Here is a 17,897-nt window from a genome sequence, read left to right as displayed (position 1 = left end):
TTAGCCTAGCTATCCCCCAAGTTAACAGATGCGAAACCAATGTTCTGCCAAAGGTAGTCACGCGTGTTTTCGTGACGTTAGTGACATTAGTAACGTCAGTGACTGTGGCTAGCAAATTAGCCACCGTTAGCTTCACTTTTCGCCACAAAAACTTAACTTCAGCCTAAACCATGCAATGGAACGTAAATTCCAATAGAAGCAACTCAATCGCTACCAAGACGAAACTTTTGACACCTACTTTGTCTATGTAGGCCAAATATTGACTGAGTTTTAGGGGGGCAAAAATAATAATAATAACTAGAGAGGATACAATTTCTGGGGAAATTGTAGGGTGTGCTTGCTTGCGTCGGTTGCACAGGGGTCTGTATATTTTATATAAAAATGCATCGGGCCTACTTATTATTTATAAAGATTACATAGATTTAAAAGCATCTTTTTTTTGCTGCTCATTTACAACTCAAAATACGAGTGAAGTGTAGAATGAAATATGATGTCTTCTCATTTCCCCTGCAAGAGGCAGCTGACAGGCTGAATCAAAACGAATACATTTGGCAGACCGGTGTAAAAATTGACCTAATCTCTATGACTTAAACGTCCTTTTAAGTTGTCCCTTCTCGTGATATTTTCAGGCATTTAGCCTACTCATATTGCATTCATTCATTAATAAAGAACCCCCTTTGAAGATTATTCTACGACTTTACCGGCAGAAGATAGAATCGCGATTCAAACAGTACCATCTGCTAACTGAAAATATGCCCCCAAAAACGTAAATAAGCTTGACATTTATTTAGTGGAAAATCGCTCATTCATAAAAAGCTCACTGGTAGCGATCATTGTCAGTAACAACGCAAAATGCGATATAGCCCTGTGTGGAGAAGCTGCCCCGGTAAATTCTACTACTACAGTACAGTACTAGACTACTGCTGTGTTCGTCTTGGTAGCGATTGCGTTGGTTGAATTCGATTTAACGTTCCGTTGTACGGTTTAGACTGAAATTAATTATTTTCATGAACAGATTGACAAAGTTTAGGCTGTGGCAATGAAGTTCAGGTTAGTAGTCAGATTGTTTCAACTATTGAAAGCCTTTTGAGTAAGGGGAGTGCCGAACATGTTCTGTCGCCGTTTGACTTTGACTTGAACAGCTGAGGAGTTTTTGTTAGCTACTCACAGTAGTGTCTCGGGTAGGCTACAGCGTTGCAGTGAGCTACACTGGTTTGAAACCACAGGTAATGGTAATTTCACCAACAAATCGTTTACTAATGTCAGAATAAATCATACAACGAAAATGTATATGTGAGGAATGTTTATTTTAACGATTGAAAACAGATACATCATAGACCACTGTAGTATGTGTTGCCCGGGCAACACAGGCTAATGTCATGATGCTAATACTTCAGTGAAATAGTAGACTACTGTTTCCGAAAGTAGATGTACTTCCTTAATAATATCAGCTTATATTGTACATTACACATCACAATTGTGTGTCATATCACAAAGTAAAATGAGTAAATAGTTATCACCCTGGCCTCTTTTCTTGTGGCGTTTCTGCAGCTGCCTTGCAGTAAAGCTATAGTTAGCCTAGCTATCCCCCAAGTTAACAGATGCGAAACGAATGTTCTGCCAAAGGTAGTCACGCGTGTTTTCGTGACGTTAGTGACGCAGTGACGTTAGTAACGTCAGTGACTGTGGCTAGCAAATTAGCCACCGTTAGCTTCACTTTTCGCCACAAAAACTTAACTTAAGCCTAAACCATGCAACGGAACGTAAATTCCAATAGAAGCAACTCAATCGCTACCAAGACGAAACTTTTGACACCTACGTTGTCTATGTAGGCCAAATATTGACTGAGTTTTAGGGTGGCAAAAAGAATAATAATAATATATATGTGAGAGAACAAAGGTTGTGCCCTTGCCGAAGGCAAAGCACACCCAATAATATATATGTGAGAGAACAAAGGTTGTGCCCTTGCCGAAGGCAAAGCACACCCAATTAAATGAGATAAAAATAAGATATGCAATATGAGTGGTGATTTTGTGCAATGTGCATTAAAGTGACAGATGGAGTCCTTAGCCTTGTTGATGAAGCCAGCTGTGGATGGAAAGAAACTGTTCTTATGGCGTGAGGTTTTGGTCCTGATGGACCGCAGCCTCCTGCCGGAGGTGAGTGGCTGTAAAAGTGTGTCCAGAATGGGAGGGGTCAGCCACAATCTTTCTTGCTCGCCTCAGGGATCTAGAGGTGTGCAGGTCCTCAAGAGATGGCAGATTGCAGCAGACCACCTTCTCGGCAGCACGGATGATACAATGCAGTCTGCCCTTGTCCTTAGCAGTGGCAGCAGCGTACTAGATAGTGATGGAGGAGGTGAGGATGGACTCTGACCATCATTGTCTTTGGCAGGTTGAACATCTTCAGATGCCGCAGGAAGTACATCTTCTGTTTTGCTTTCTTGGTGAGGGAGATGATGTTCATTTCCCACTTGAGGTCCTGGGAAATGAGAGTGCCCAGGAAGCGGAAGGACTCCACAGTGTTGACTGGGGAGTCGCACAGGGTGATGGGGCAGAGTGGGGCTAGGTTCTTGATGAAGTCCACAACCATCTCCACTGTCTTGAGAGCATTTAGCTCCAAGTTGTTCCGGCTGAACCAGGTCACCAGGTTGTCAACTTCCCACTTGTAGTCAGACTCATCCCCACCAGATATGAGCCCAATGAGGGTGGTGTCTTCCGCAAACTTCAGGAGTTTGACGAACTGATGACTGGAAGTGCAGCTGTTGGTGTACAGGGAGAAGAGCAGAGGGGAAAGGACGCAGCCCTGAGGGGATCCAGTGCTGATGGTCCGGGAGAACTCCTCTCTCCTCTCCACTACAGTAACATCTGAAGACCGCAAATCTAAATCAGGCTGTACAGTACAGAGCCCTGTTCCAGTCTCTCTGTCAGGTTTAGAGCCCAGTACCACTCTCTTGGCTGTGGGACTAGCCAGATGTTTAGAGGCCTGTGGTGCAGATGTAGTTGGTTGCCAGTGGCGACACACTCCAATGGAAGCCTCAAGCTGGCCTTGATCACAGAGAAGGAAGCGTTGCCATGGCAGCGCTTTGACATGCAGGTGTTTTCTCTTTCAAGCTCAGGGAAAACTGTTGCATCTCCTGCCAGCAAGCCCTCAGTCTTTGGCCCAAGAGTGTGTGCACGTGCACAGTATGTGAGTGTCTCGGTCTTTGTCCATGTATGTTTGTTTGAGAGATCCGGTGTATATGTGTGTGCTGCACCAGTACAATCCTGTACTGGTGCAGCACACTTGTCCATGTATCTAAGTCCACGGAAAATTGCTGACAAGTGCCGATCCTTTCAGCTGGCATGTCTGTGCACACAAACACACTACCCTGGTCGGAGCGACGTTGTGCCAGACAAGCCTGCCTGAAAATGTGACAAGTCTATTCTCTAGCCAGCGAAACTAATGCTATTTACTGAGCATCACCGTTAAAGCACAATGCAGTCTGGGGAGAATCTGTGTGTTTGCTGCCGTAGCGAGTCTAATGCATGTGCGTGAGTTGGCCATCAAATCCCCTAAAAATGATCCAGGATATTTCTTTTATTGTTCTGGGGGAATCTGTCTCCATTGAGGCATGGCGGGTTGGGAATTAAACCACTGTCCTTTGGCAGACCCCCCCAAGTCCCACAGTCCCCCCAAACCCCCCTCCAAACAGGGAAGGGATCACATAGCTACTGCACCTCTCTGGGGTAAATCCCTGGGATAGTGTTACCAAACCAGCAATGCAGTAGTTTCATATTATCAACAATGCTCTTGTTGAAAGTGTTTGCAATGTACATACTACCCATATACTTTAATTCTCTACGGACTTGTGGACTGGAGACTAAAATACTCTCTCTTTCTCTCTCGCTCTTTCTCGCTCTTCCTCTCCATTTACATGTCTGCCTTTCCGTCAGTCTGCTCCATCCTGTGGTGTCAGCCTGTCTCTTCTGGCAGTTTGTTCATCCTTTGCTAATTTTCTTCTTTCCTCACTGAACCATATTCAGTCTCTCTCTCTGTCTCCGATCTTCTGTCTCAGTCAGAGTGTTCAGACAGACAGAGCCTCTTGCCTCTTGGCGTGATAATCAGTCCTTCCAAGAGACTGAAGGAGCATGCTAATTCTCCTTCTTTCCCCTCTATCTCATCTCTGCTCCCTCTTACTCCTTTTGCCACCCGACTTTCAGCTTTTGGCCCTCACCCTCCCAACCATCTTCTCCCTCCCCATTTTTCTCCCCCTACCTAGCTCCTTTCCCCCTGTATCACACTAACTATACCCGTGTCCCTCTCTTGACCCCCTGCCTCCCTTCTCTCCAAGTACCTGCTCTCTCTCCCATTTCACTCTCTATCCTCTCTCTCATCTCTGTCCCCCGTCTCCCTCATCTCTTCCCTCTCTCCCCACTTTCCCTCTCTTCCCATCTATTTTTATTGCTCTTCCCTCTCTCTCTCCCTCCCATGTCTCCTTATCTCTCCCCTCTCTCTCGCTCTCCCCTGTCCCCATATCTCTCCCGTCTCCCTGCTGCAAATGTTAGACTGTCTGACTGGGCCAAGATGCTGGGAATTAACCCAGCTACAATTAGCCTTCCTTTACTGGACTGTTATTGCCCTTTAAAGGGGAGCAGGGGCTCTCCAACATACTGTATACCTGCGGTAGTCAGATAAAGTTAGCTATGGAAATAGACAGTGTGTTTGTGTGTGTGCGTTTATGCCTGTCTGTTACTTGGCATGCGAATGCAGGAGCTCATCTCAGCGGAAGTGCCCATTTTCAACTGCATACATAAAAACAGTGACACACACGCAAACACACACCATGTGCTGTGCCAAAGAGCCTCAGTCCACCTGCTTGGGTATGAGCATTGATCCTGCTCAAGGCTGAGTGGATCTTCCCCACATACCCAAACACAAACACACACACTGCATCAGCTTGTCCATCGCTATCTCTACACTGTGTCAGTTGGTTTGGATGAGGATGGATGTGTATGGAAGCTCACAGATATATCAGATGTTTGCAGTCTGTACGTAAATCTCAAGGTTGGGAATGTCTGGGTTGCCATCTTTGGGTCTGTTTTGGTCTGTCCACCATGGGATCGACATTGTATATTATCTGAATCATGAAAACAGTAGGTTTAAAGTCACAAAATATTAAAGTCTTAAGAGAATAACTAAAACGTGATGTTATCATTTAGCCTTGAATGTCATAGAATAATAGGCAGAACAACAAGGAGGCAAATGTGAGTCAGACTGAGTTCGGTAGAAGTTAGCGCTGTTCTTCATCTACACAGGTGCGCTACAGAGAACAACAGTCTCTGAGACCGTGTTCACAATTTGCGTGTGTGTTTTTGTGTTGAACAGGAGACATTTACATTTACATTTACATTTATTCATTTAGCAGACGCTTTTATCCAAAGCGACTTCCAAGAGAGAGCTTTACAAAGTGCATAGGTCACTGATCATAACAACAAGATAGCCAAAAAACATCGCGAGTAGCCAAAACATGAAGCACACATTGTGAACAACCAAAGTAAGTGCCAAAGGGAAGAACCATAAGAGCATGTAGTTAAACAAGTCACAACCAAACAACATGAACAGCTATAAGTGCAAGTGTACCTGTGGGAAAAAGCAAGCAACAGTAATAAAACAATATATCACAGCGAGAACCAAAAATTTTAATCAGTTACCACTAACCACAAGAGCAACAAGTCTCTAAGCAAGAGTCATTGTGATCCTTGAGGAAACTAACATCGGGTCAAGCGAACCGTTCCTAAGTACCGTTGTACTCCCGGAACAAGTGCGTCTTGAGCCTTTTCTTGAAGGTGGAGAGACAGTCAGTGTCTCTGATGGAGGTGGGGAGTTGATTCCACCACTGGGGGGCCAGACAGGAGAAGAGCTTGTGTTGGGACCGGGCGGTCTTGAGCGGTGGGACCACCAGGCGGTTGTCTGAAGAAGACCGTAGGTGGCGGGTGGGGGTGTAAGGCTGCAGGAGAGACTTGATGTAGACGGGTGCAGTCCCGTTCACTGCTCGGAAGGTCAATACCAGGGTCTTGAATCTGATACGGGCCATGATAGGTAGCCAGTGGAGAGAGATGAGGAGCGGGGTAACATGGGAGCGTCTGGGTAGATTGTAGACCAGGCGGGCCGCCGCGTTCTGAATCCTCTGAAGAGGGCGGGTTGCACATGCTGGGAGACCAGCGAGCAGAGAGTTGCAATAGTCCAACTTGGAGAGGACGAGTGCTTGGACTAGCAGCTGGGTGGAGTGCTCAGACAGGTATCTCCTGATCTTCCGGATGTTGTAGAGGGTGAATCTACACGACCGGGAGACCGCAGCAATGTGGGCCGTGAGGGAGAGCTCGTCGTCCATGGTAACCCCAAGGTTCCTGGCAGAGGATGAAGGGGTCACCGTCGCAGATCCCAGGGTGATTGAGAGATCGTGGGAGATGGAGGGTTTAGCCGGGATGATGAGAAGTTCTGTTTTGGCGAGGTTCAGCTGGAGGTGGTGCTCGGTCATCCAGGCGGAGATGTCTGTGAGGCAGGCCTCAATCCTAGCTGAGATCCCCGGATCGGTCGGGGGGAACGACAGGTACAGCTGCGTGTCGTCAGCGTAGCAGTGGTAGGAGAAGCCATGGGAGGTGATGATTGGTCCAAGTGAGGTGGTGTACAGAGAGAAGAGGAGGGGTCCAAGGACGGAGCCCTGTGGGACACCAGTGGAGAGCTGGCGAGGGCCCGACAGTTTGCCTCCCCAGGAAACCTGGTAGGATCTTCCCGACAGGTAGGATGAGATCCACTGGAGTGCAGTGCCAGTGATGCCCATCTCAGAAAGTCTGGCGAGCAGGATCTGGTGGTTAACCGTATCAAACGCTGCAGAAAGGTCCAGCAGAATGATAACGGATGACCTGGAAGCCGCTCTGGCAGACTGGAGGGCAGTGGTGACTGAAAGGAGGGCAGTCTCTGTGGAGTGGCCAGTCTTGAAGCCCGATTGGTTGGGGTCAAGCAGGTTGTTCTGAGAGAGAAAGTTAGACAGTTGGTTAGATACAGCACGTTCAATTGTTTTTGAAAGGAAGGGTAACAGTGATACCGGTCTGTAGTTCTGGAGAACGGCAGGGTTAAGGGAGGGTTTTTTGAGTAGAGGGGTAACTCTAGCCTGTTTGAAGGCAGAGGGGAAGGTGCCAGAGGTGAGAGAGGAGTTTAGGACATGGAGAAGAAAAGTTATGATGGAGGGGGAGATGGTTTGAAAGAGAGGGGAGGGTATAGGATCAAGGGGACAGGAGGTGGGGCGATGAGAGAGAATGAGGTCAGAGATCTCTGCCTCAGACAGGGGAGAAAAAGAGTTTAGACATTTAGTTGGGTCAGTCATGGAGGGTGAGAGGGTAGGAAAGGTGGGTTTAGGGAACCGACTGCTAATGTCGGCGACTTTTTTCTCAAAGAAGGAGGAGAAGTCGTCTGCTGTCAGGGTGGAGGGAGGGGGTGGGGGAGGTGGGTTAAGAAGGGTGGAGAAGGTAGAGAAAAGTTTGTGGGGGTTTGAAGCAGAGTTAATTTTGTTCAGAAAGTAGAGGGTTTTAGCACCAGTTATGTGAGAAGAGAAGGATTTGAGGAGGGAGTGATACTTATCAAGGTCCAGACCGCCTTTGGACTTGCGCCATCTCCTCTCGGCTGCCCGAAGGGTGGACCGTGAGTGAACAAAAAATGTTTGTTGTACAATTCTAACCCTTCAGTGTCTCAACAACCTTACCCTACTCGAGTAGAAGGCTAGGTTAGGCACTGTGTTTATGTGTGTTTGTGTACAGTAGGGTTTGGGGGCAGTACCGGTCCTAGCACATTTGGCGCCCTAGGCGCCAAATGTGCGCTCCCCCCCCCCCCCCGGGAGCGCAAATCGGGGTGCCGCCCCCCCAACCACAACACGGACATATGACGTGGCGCGGATGGTGCCCTTTGCCGGTAGTGCGGGAGGGTTCATTAATGGATACACTAAGGAAAATGCCGCCCCCCTCTTCATGCCGCCCTAGGCAGCTGTCTATGTCGCCTATAGGAAGGACCGGCCCTGTTTGGGGGGCATGGTGGTTATTATTTTGGATGACAGCTGAGCATTTGGCTTAAGGAGTAAGGACTAATAAGGAGTAATAGTATTTAGGTCTGCTCTCTGAGAATAATCGCTCGCACTCCTCTCCTTCCTTTTTTTACCTTTATCTCCTCCCTCTTTCTCTCCCCCACTCTCTCTTGGTCTCTTTGTCTTCCACTCTTCGTTCTCCCCCTCCTCCCTGTTTTCTGTGTCCTTCTCTCTGTCTCTTTCTCTCATCAGCTTGAGAGCAGACATCAGATCAGTCCAGTTTGATTTTTTTCAGTAATAGATTGAATGCACAACACAGCTAGGGAGGTAAGAGATGGCACCCTTCTGCAAAGGCCACACTTCCCCTCACACCTCCAGTAGAGATGTCAAGATGTCAACAGTTGTAGTGGTTCTGTTGCTACTGTAGTGGTTCACTACAGTAGCAAGTTTCTCTAAAATATGCACACATACACAAAATCACACACTCACATAAACACATGCACAATCTCGAACACAAGCACACAGTACGTTTCATACACACACAGGGCCTCATGTACTAATGCGTTTGCACCCATTTCAGGCGTATTTGAATCGCAACGTGCGGGTAAAAGCATGGCAAGGTATGTACAAACATGCCGCACTGATGTAAAAGCGCAGACTGCCTGTTGCGGGAACTGAAAATGGCAAATTGCGCTTTTCCGTGTCATGCATATGCATTCACTGGAGGGTCAGGGGAAAGTGGGAGTTTCCCATAAAGAGATGGGAGGGGATGCGTAAAGTGCGCCTAATTATGTATTCCGGGGTATGTACAGAAACTGCCTGTGAAAGCGTGCCTCCATTTTGCGGTGAAAAGTCTGCACCCCTTAAAGCAGTTGAGTGAACACGAATCTGCGTTACAGATTAAGCAGCCATGCAATATTACAGTTACTGGGAGTTACTGGAATTTGTAATTTCGGTCCAGATGGCATTTATTTGTGTCAGTGTGGAATTCCGGCCTTGTATAATATTTAAAGTCACTGTTTCCTCATGAACAAGCACATAAATTTCGTTATCACTAAATCTTTGTTTTCGCTGTTTTGACTTTGGTGGCTGATCCATGATAGAAAGAGAGAAGGAGGCCCATTCAATTGCACTTTTAAATGCTCGCAATTTACGGTATAGTGGCCGGAGAAAGGCGCTGCTTACCCGATGAACTGCAGGTTTGGTAAATACGACGTGAACTTATCACAGCATGCGCTATCTGCAGGTTGGCCATGGTGCTGATAACACTAAATTTGCAAATATACGTACATGAGGGCCACAGTGTAATAAACACAACTGCAGTTATTTCCATTGTGTGTTTTATAGATGGATTGAGAGCTAAAGGAAAAAAAACTGAGATTCCACAGAACATTCATCTTGTTCTCCATCCAGATGTCCGGCATCAGCAGGGCTGTGAACCTTGACATGGTGTAAGCACCTTGTTTGTATGAGGCCCTTCTTTCCCTGTCTCCTCTGCTCTATTCTACTTTCCTCTCCTCTCTCATTCTGTCTTCTCCCTCCTCTGACCATCTTACCTCTCCTCTATGCTCCCCTCCTCTCCACCCACCTTCTCATGACTCCTGGTGATGAGTAGTCTGAAAGTGTAGGTGGGCTTAAAATAGCTGCTACTACCACCGACAAGGTGCTTTTTCCCATCTTGCTAGCACCGTCTCCTCCCCAATATGAAAATAACATATTTGTGACTGTGTTTATTTCTAGCTCAAACTCTTAGAATGGTCCCCATGCTAGAAACTAGAGAGAGAAAGAGAGAAAGAGTGTTGGCTGATGTCAGACTGTAAATATTTTTTTTAAATATGTTTTACTTTTTGTCTTCTTTGACTTCTATTAAATTACTGTTACAGTTCTCTGCCTTACTTGAAATACTCATTTGAACAAGCTGGTCTTCATTGACACACTGTATTTCCTGCATGGGTCTATTAACTGTGAGAGAAGCCGCCCCTAGACGTTTCTCAATCTAGACTCTGCCGGGATGAAGTTGTCATGAGCGAGGTGTCAGGGTTGTGCTGGTGGTGATGTACAGTAGGGAGAATGTCATGCCACGTCTGTCTGTCGCCCTCTCCCCACCTCCGACAGGCCTGATTGGCCCTGACAGCCGCTGTGTTTTACACAGTTGTGAGATGGAGCATGTCACTGGCACTTAGCACCATTTTCCATTGTCTCACTCTGGAGAGACGGAAGAAGAACATGCTGGAATTCATGGAGTCAAGGCTAGGCTGGAGGAGAGGAGGCTGAGTCTGGGGAGAGTAGACTGGGCCCTGGGGAGAGGAGGCTGGGGCTGGGGGAGAGGAGGCTGGGGGAGAGGAGGCTGGATCTGGGGAAAGGAGGCCGGGACTGGGGAGTGGGGCTTGTACAAGATTTATGACCGACGGTCTTTATACAATAGAGGGTTGGGTAGACAGAGAGAGGGGAGTGGTAGGGAGAGAATGAGAGTGGTAGAGAGGAAGAGAAATTGAGTGGGAGTGGTAAAGATAGAGAGAGCTGCCAGACAGCCTTCTCCCCTGCCGAGTGTCATTGACAGGCCATCTCAGCTCATCCTGAGCTCTACCCCCTACTGTCTATCCAATCATCAGATGGGCTGACCAATCGAATAGTGCGATATCTTCACACTCCATGATGTATTTGTGGGTGTGTCGTGTCCTCCCTCTCCCTGCCCATTGCGGTTAACCTGAGTGAACTTGAATATCAAAAGAATTTCTTGAATTTGTTCTCTGTTTGTGTCTCTCTTTCCTTGTCTCTGGTGCTCCCTTCCGATTCCTGCTAAGAGTGGCTGTCAGTATTTGTGTGTGGCTGTGTGGGACGGTGAGGCATGACTCTCACTTGTCAGTTTGATTTCATTTCCTTATGTGCATTTTACATGTTGCTGTGTCCCTGTCTTGTTCTATGTCAAGTGTTCACATGTCAGATCAAAGTCAGATCTTGCTTTTTTTGTCATCCTAGACCCTCTGCAGGTCAACGGTTTGACTTTTAAACATGTTTTGTTTAATAACCATGAAAGGCTTGATAGAATTCTGTCTGCTATTACTTATTACTAGTGATGTCTGCTGTATCTGATATAACTAACTTCTCTCCTCTCTTACAGAACAGTGTTTGTTGTGTGTCAGTGTGTGTAACGTAGTAACAGTGTGTGTGTGTGTGTGTCGGAATGTGTGTTTGCCTTGCAGGTTTAATGAGTCAGATAGTGTCAGACCTTTAGCCACCAAGGTAGCCTACGAGTCACCTGTAACGACCATATTAGGTCGCAACCATTCTCACATGACCAAGCCCTGTGATTGGGTACCCCCATCATTTCCTTGAGGCACTCTGTTCGAGCACTGACCTAATTGCACTGCAGCCCCAGAAAGTGTCCAATGTCCACCCGAGCACTCTCTCTTCTCACCCCCCACCCCCCTGAGCCCCCCGCAAAAGGAAAAAGACTGTTGTCATGGGAACATGCTGCGAAATCAACAAAAGATGCTACTGATAACATGAACATGACTAATCTCTTTCTCATCTGTCTTCTTCCACTTACCCCCCTCCTTTGTTTACCTCTCCCTCTCTCCTCCATTCTCTTTGTATCTGTGTGCCTCCCCATTTCGGTTGTCTCTTGTGTGGCCTCTCTCTCTCCCGCAGTGCCGGGAGGTGATATTTTCTCTCTTCTCAATTTCTGCCTCTCTCTCCCTGCCTCCCCCTACCTCCCTATATTTGTTACACCATGCTTTCCCCACCCCGTGCAACCCCTTGCTCCTCCTTATCCTTTTCCCCCTGTTAATTGTGTGTGTGTTTGTGTGTGGAGACTTGTCCGGTGTGAATCATGTACCGACAGCACCTCTCAGATACCAGGGAGATAAATACATATCAATAAATAAGGACATTTACACATTATTGCCCAGCTCTTTACCATAACAGGGCAATGACACCAAAAGGTCACCAAAAGGGAGAGAACCGAGCTCACCACAAAATATTAAAGTATTCTACTGTAGTGTGGGGCATGCTAATGTGTAGCGGGACCTTTGCCTAAGTGTGTGTGGGTGTGTGTACGCGAGTGTGTGTGTGTGCAGATTTGCATGTGCAGGATGTTATCCATGATTAGCTGTTCTTGAGGATTTCAAAATGTTGGCTCTCGGTTGCTATGACGACCTGAATACAATCTAGTCATTTGAAATCGGAGCCCGGTGACTGACTTTTATCACTCTCTGCTTTTTACCTCTTTCTGTCTTTCTCTCATTCTAAATCTTCTCAAGGCTTTGACAGACAGAGAAATCGAGTTGAAGACAGTGATTTGGGGGTGGGAAGAGATAGAGAGAAAGAAACAGACAAAGAGTCAAAAAGTGAGGAAGGTCTAGATTCTCGTCTCAGTTCTGAAAGTAGGTGGTCAGTAATTGATGGTTCTTCTGAAGCTTTATCTCTACTGAGGACCCAATTCACTAACTGGGACCAATGAACACACTGGACTCTGGTACAGACTACTGGAGTACAACAGTTAGCTAGGTAGATATTGGCTAGCATCAGAAAATAAGGGATACCATTTGTTGCTATTGACATAGACTAGTGCAAAGTAGGCCAGCATTGGAAATATATTGACTTTGACCAGATGTAGACTAGCTCTGGCAACAAAGGTTTGTGTAAGATCAAGCCTACCATTGGAAAGATACCGTAGTTTAAAACTACAGCAAGAACTGTCAAATAAAAGGCACTGGCTGCATTAAGAGTGCACCGTAGCTAGCTTGTGTAATTAGCTAGTGCTGTTTTGCTCTCCCTGTCAGGCCTGATCACGTCCTGCCCTGCTAAGCTAACATGTCAGGTACCTGTCTCCTCTCTCTCTCTAATGGCCTTCTGAAAGTCTAAATCAGGAATGTCCTCTTCCACCGGGAGACAACAAACCCCCAAATTGAATCATGATAGTTTGGTTCATACAAGGTAAATAACACGTCAAAACACATTATCTGTCGAAACAGCCAACTATTGCTGCAGAAACGCTGCCATATCCATAATAAGTCGGCATTTATTTACCTCACATCCACAAAGTGTGATGGGAAATGTGTTACCCATTCTTATAATACATGTGGAGGTTTATACAAAAATTAAGCTTTAGCTTTATAACTGGTATATGAGGGATGTCTGTCTGTCTCTGTATGTATGTCTGACTGTTACTGTGGCAGATCTGGGTTAAATACATAGATCCAACACTTGGAATGCATTTGATTTAACTCAATATCATTGTGCTGTGATGATCCAAAATCAAATTCATCCCAAGTTCTTCTTCCTGCATTCTACCCATGGTCTAGCCTGTGGATTTTTTGTCACCCACCCACCAACCGCCTGCTAGTTAGTTGTAAATGTGTACATGTGTTGACCCTTGACCCCCCTGGGAGGTTGACTATGTAAGTGTTAACGGTGGCCACTCTTGCAGACATACGAGATACGGGGGCCAAACCTGTAATGGTGTACATCCACGGAGGCTCCTACATGGAGGGGACCGGAAACATGATTGACGGCAGTGTTCTGGCCAGCTACGGGAACGTCATTGTCATCACGCTCAACTACCGTGTTGGAGTTCTTGGTAAGTCTCTGTTTTTCTCACCGTTCTTGCCTTTTTCTTCTTTTCAAGGTATTTTTTCTGGGGCAGCTTTGTAGGGCATGTGTGTGTGTCTCTGTGTGTAGTGTGGGAAAGAGATGGTTGATTGCTACATGCTCCTGAAGTATATTGATGCTGTTCAGTAGTGTTGACCTCTCTTTTCCCCTTGTAGCGGTATGTGTGTACATAGACAGCAATAATGGAGTGCATGGTTCATGTGTATTCTCTACCTGGGGACTTGTAGCAGATGAATAATCTATTGTAATGAGTGGTGAACTGTTGTCATACTGTACCAGAGAGGTTTTGGTGAAAGACAAACTCTAGGGAGACATAGGGAATTAGGGAGAGAAAGAGAGGGAGAGAGAAGAAAAAGTGCCATAGCCAGAGAAAGAGAAGGATTTAAAAAGAGAATCATGCAAATTACAGTATAAAAAGTAAGTTAGCATTAGGAAGAAGATTGGAGAAAGGGAAAGTGACAAAAAGGGGAGCGGTGAACAATAAATGAGAGAGAAGAAGACAGTGAGGATTGGAGTGAGGGAGAGGAAGAGGGAAGCTGAGTGGTTGGGATTGTCCCACAGCTCTCAGACACAGAGGGAAACAGAGCGAGCTCCATGGAAACGAATGCAGCAAAACAAAATGGAGTTCTTTAGCTCTACTCACATACACACACACAGATGTTTCCATCCTCCTTTTCCTTTCTCACATTCTTTTACACAGCTCAATTCTGTCCATAATCTCTGTTCACAATAACAGAACACACAGTAGACAGTGTGACTGTGAAATGGCATTAGCCATGTGTTATTAGCCACTAGATGCTGCTGCTTGGAGATCAGATGTGTCTCAGTCTGTTCCTAGTCTCTCATACTGTCAGATTTTCGCTGTGGGGTCACTCATGGAATACTGGGCAGGGAAGGGCTGTTGATATTGAGATAAGGATAGATTCATCTTGAGACCTTCTGTTAAAAGATAAGGAGAAAAGAGGGTGACACAATCACACAGAGATACAGTTAGGTCCATAAGTATTTGGACATTGACACAATTTTCATCATTTTGGCTCTGTATACCACCACAATGGATTTGAAATGAAACAATAAAGATGTGCTTTAAGTGCAGACTTTCAGCTTTAATTTCAGGGTATTTACATCCAAATCAGGTGAACGGTGTAGGAATTACAATACATTTTATATGTGGCCCCCCCCCCTTTTAAGGGACCAAAAGTAATTGGACAATTGGCTGCTCAGCTGTTCCATGGCCAGGTGTATGTTATTCCCTCATAAAGGGAGTTTGTTATTTCATTGACAAGGAGCAGATAAAAGGTTTAGAGTTCATTTCAAGTATGGTATTTGTGTTTGGAATCTGTTGCTGTCAACTCTCAATATGAAGTCCAAAGAGCTGTCACCATCAGTGAAGCAAGCCATCGTTAGGTTTGTTTTGATTTTTCAGCCTATCAGAGAGATAGCAAAAACATTAGGTGTGGCCAAATCAACTGTTTGGTACATTCTTAAAAAGAAAGAACGCACTGGTGAGCTCAGCAACACCAAAAGACCCGGAAGACCATGGAAAACAACTGTGGTGGATGACAGAAGAATTCTTTCCCTGGTGAAGAAAAATCAGTTGGCCAGATCAAGAACACTCTCCAGGAGGTAGGCGTATCTGTGTCAAAGTCAAAAATTAAGAGAAGACTTCACCAGAGTAAATACAGAGGGTTCACCACAAGATGTAAACCATTGGTGAGTCTCAAAAACAGGAAGACCAGATTAGAGTTTGCCAAAAAACATCTAAAAGAGCCTGTACAGTTCTGGAACAACATCCTATGGACAGATGAGACCAAGATCAACTTGTACCAGAATGATGGGAAGAGAAGAGTATGGAGAAGGGAAGGAACTGCTCATGATACAAAGCATACCACCTCATCAGTGAAGCATGGTGGAGGTAGTGTTATGGCGTGGGCATGTATGGCTGCCAATGGAACTGGTTCCCTTGTATTTATCGATGATGTGACTGCTGACAAAAGCAGTAGGATGAATTCTGAAGTGTTTCGGGCAATATTATCTGCTCAGATTCAGCCAAATGCTTCAGAACTCATAGGACGGCGCTTCACAGTGCAGATGGACAATGACCCGAAGCATACTGCGAAAGCGACCAAAGAGTTTTTTAAGGCAAAGAAGTGGAATGTTCTGCAATGGCCAAGTCAATCACCTGACCTAAATCCAATTGAGCATGCATTTCACTTGCTAAAGACAAAACTGAAGGGAAAATGCCCCAAGAACAAGCAGGAACTGAAGACAGTTGCAGTAGAGGCCTGGCAGAGCATCACCAGGGACGAAACCCAGCGTCTGGTGATGTCTATGGGTTCCAGACTTCAGGCTGTCATTGACTGCAAAGGATTTGCAACCAAGTATTAAGTGACAATTAGATTTATGATTGTTAGTTTGTCCAATTATTTTTGGTCCCTTAAAAAGGGGGGGGGGCCACATATAAAATGTGTTGTAATTCCTACACCGTTCACCTGATTTGGATGTAAATACCCTGAAATTAAAGCTGAAAGTCTGCACTTAAAGCACATCTTGATTGTTTCATTTCAAATCCATTGTGGTGGTATACAGAGCCAAAATGATGAAAATTGTGTCAATGTCCAAATACTTATGGACCTAACTGTAAATAAATGTGTGGGATTTGTTATCCAAATTGCTCATTTTGCTTTGATTGTTTAATTTTTTTTTCTCTATTGTTGAGCCTATTCTGCAAGAGATTTTGGGATTTAAGTTGAATCAGTCAGAATCCTCCTTCTTTCGGGTGCTGGTGTGTGGAGCATTATACATTTCAATGTCATGTATCCACACTTATGAGAATTACATTTACGATTAATTGTCCCAGGTCAAATGTACTGTTTATCTCACTAAAAGTACAGAAATACACACATACACACAAATGCACACAACCAAACTAACACACACACTAACAGGTGCACACAATATTCCCAGGGTGAGTCTAACAGCCTTAGTAAAGCTAGTGAAGTATTGAAGGCAGCGATGCATGAAGCAGTGTAATAATGCAGCCGCCTGCTCCGATAGTCTCCCTCTGCTCTGCTCTTTAACTGTTATCACGGAGACACCTGTAAAAAGCTAAATAAAACCTGAGTTATAGGGCAATCACATCATGACTAGGCAATTAACGGTTAATCTTCCTGTTGATTTTGAGTGGGTAAATAGAGAAACGATGTTTGGAACATGGAGGGTAAACTGTTTTATATGCCTGCGGTATTGAACAGAATGGATATACAGGATATCGCTAACATCAACCCGCTTTCATCCAGACTAATACCTGGGATTAGGCAGACGAGTAGCTATATGTATTGACGGCATGGTCAGCTGTAGTGAGGCTGCTCAGAAATATACAGTAGGACACGCAACTTCCCAACCTTGCTGCTTTAAATCATCCCATCTGCCCAGTGAAATGGAAATCATTTTAGAGAGAGCGGAGTACATAGAAAGGGAGGGAAGGGAATTAAAAAGAGAGAGACCGAAGAAAAGTGAGGAGGAGTAAGCGAAGAGAGGGATGGAGCTGAAAAGGCAAAAAAAGAAAAGAAGACATAAAGAGGGAAACGAGAGAGAAAGAGGGGGGGGGCAATGTGTGCAAGAGAGGGAGAAAGGTAGCCAGAGAACTTGAGATTTTAGCATTCTATTTCTCCTCTCAAGGACTGAGTAGAACTCCCTTCATTAGAATACTGGCAGCTGCTAAAAGTAATTTAGATTCAAAGAGGGAGTGCGAACAGTTTCAAGTGAAATGGCAAAATAAATAAATAAAGCAGTATTAGAGAAAAAAATGAACACTCTTTTAATTAGGGTGCTTAAAGGGATGAGGGGAATAATTGAGGATGAGAAAATTAGACAAGATAATGAATATAAAGTGAAAAAAGACATGCAGCTTTGAGGCCCGCCACTCTAGTACATGACAGGCCTGCCCACTCTTTTAACGGCCAAGGAGAGAATGGCATCAATAAAACAACACATGCTCACATACACTCATGCGCGCACACACACACTCAATATCTGAATAATACACTTCAAATGGAGGCTATTTGTAATGAAATATTTATTTGTATTTATATATTTATACTTCAGAGTTGTATTTTCCTTTGAGTAAGATGAAGAGGAAGAGAGTGAATATGACACCCTTCAGTGGGTTGTGGTGAATGGCACAGGGCATATCGTATTGTTGGATGGTAGTTAATATCTCAATACT

At 45.3% G+C, this 17,897-nt stretch overlaps 1 protein-coding gene across 5 annotated transcripts in view; it reads left to right on the top strand.

The window, feature by feature from the left end:
- LOC136953877 (neuroligin-3) overlaps positions 1-17,897 on the top strand; it is a 163,731-nt gene that overhangs the window by 9,919 nt on the left and 135,915 nt on the right. For 4 of the 5 annotated variants that reach the window (XM_067247332.1, XM_067247333.1, XM_067247331.1 and 1 more), the window contains one exon: positions 13,488-13,637. In XM_067247332.1, the coding sequence (XP_067103433.1) occupies positions 13,488-13,637 (150 nt within the window). Of the gene's footprint in view, positions 1-6,021; positions 6,042-13,487; positions 13,638-17,897 lie in introns of all 5 variants that reach the window. The other variant, XM_067247335.1, reaches the window with a different exon arrangement.

This window comes from Osmerus mordax, chromosome 12 (genome assembly GCF_038355195.1).
Source record: "Osmerus mordax isolate fOsmMor3 chromosome 12, fOsmMor3.pri, whole genome shotgun sequence".
Lineage (NCBI taxonomy): Eukaryota > Metazoa > Chordata > Actinopteri > Osmeriformes > Osmeridae > Osmerus > Osmerus mordax.
Note: the sequence above shows the minus strand (reverse complement) of the source record. Positions and strands in the feature narration are given on the sequence as shown.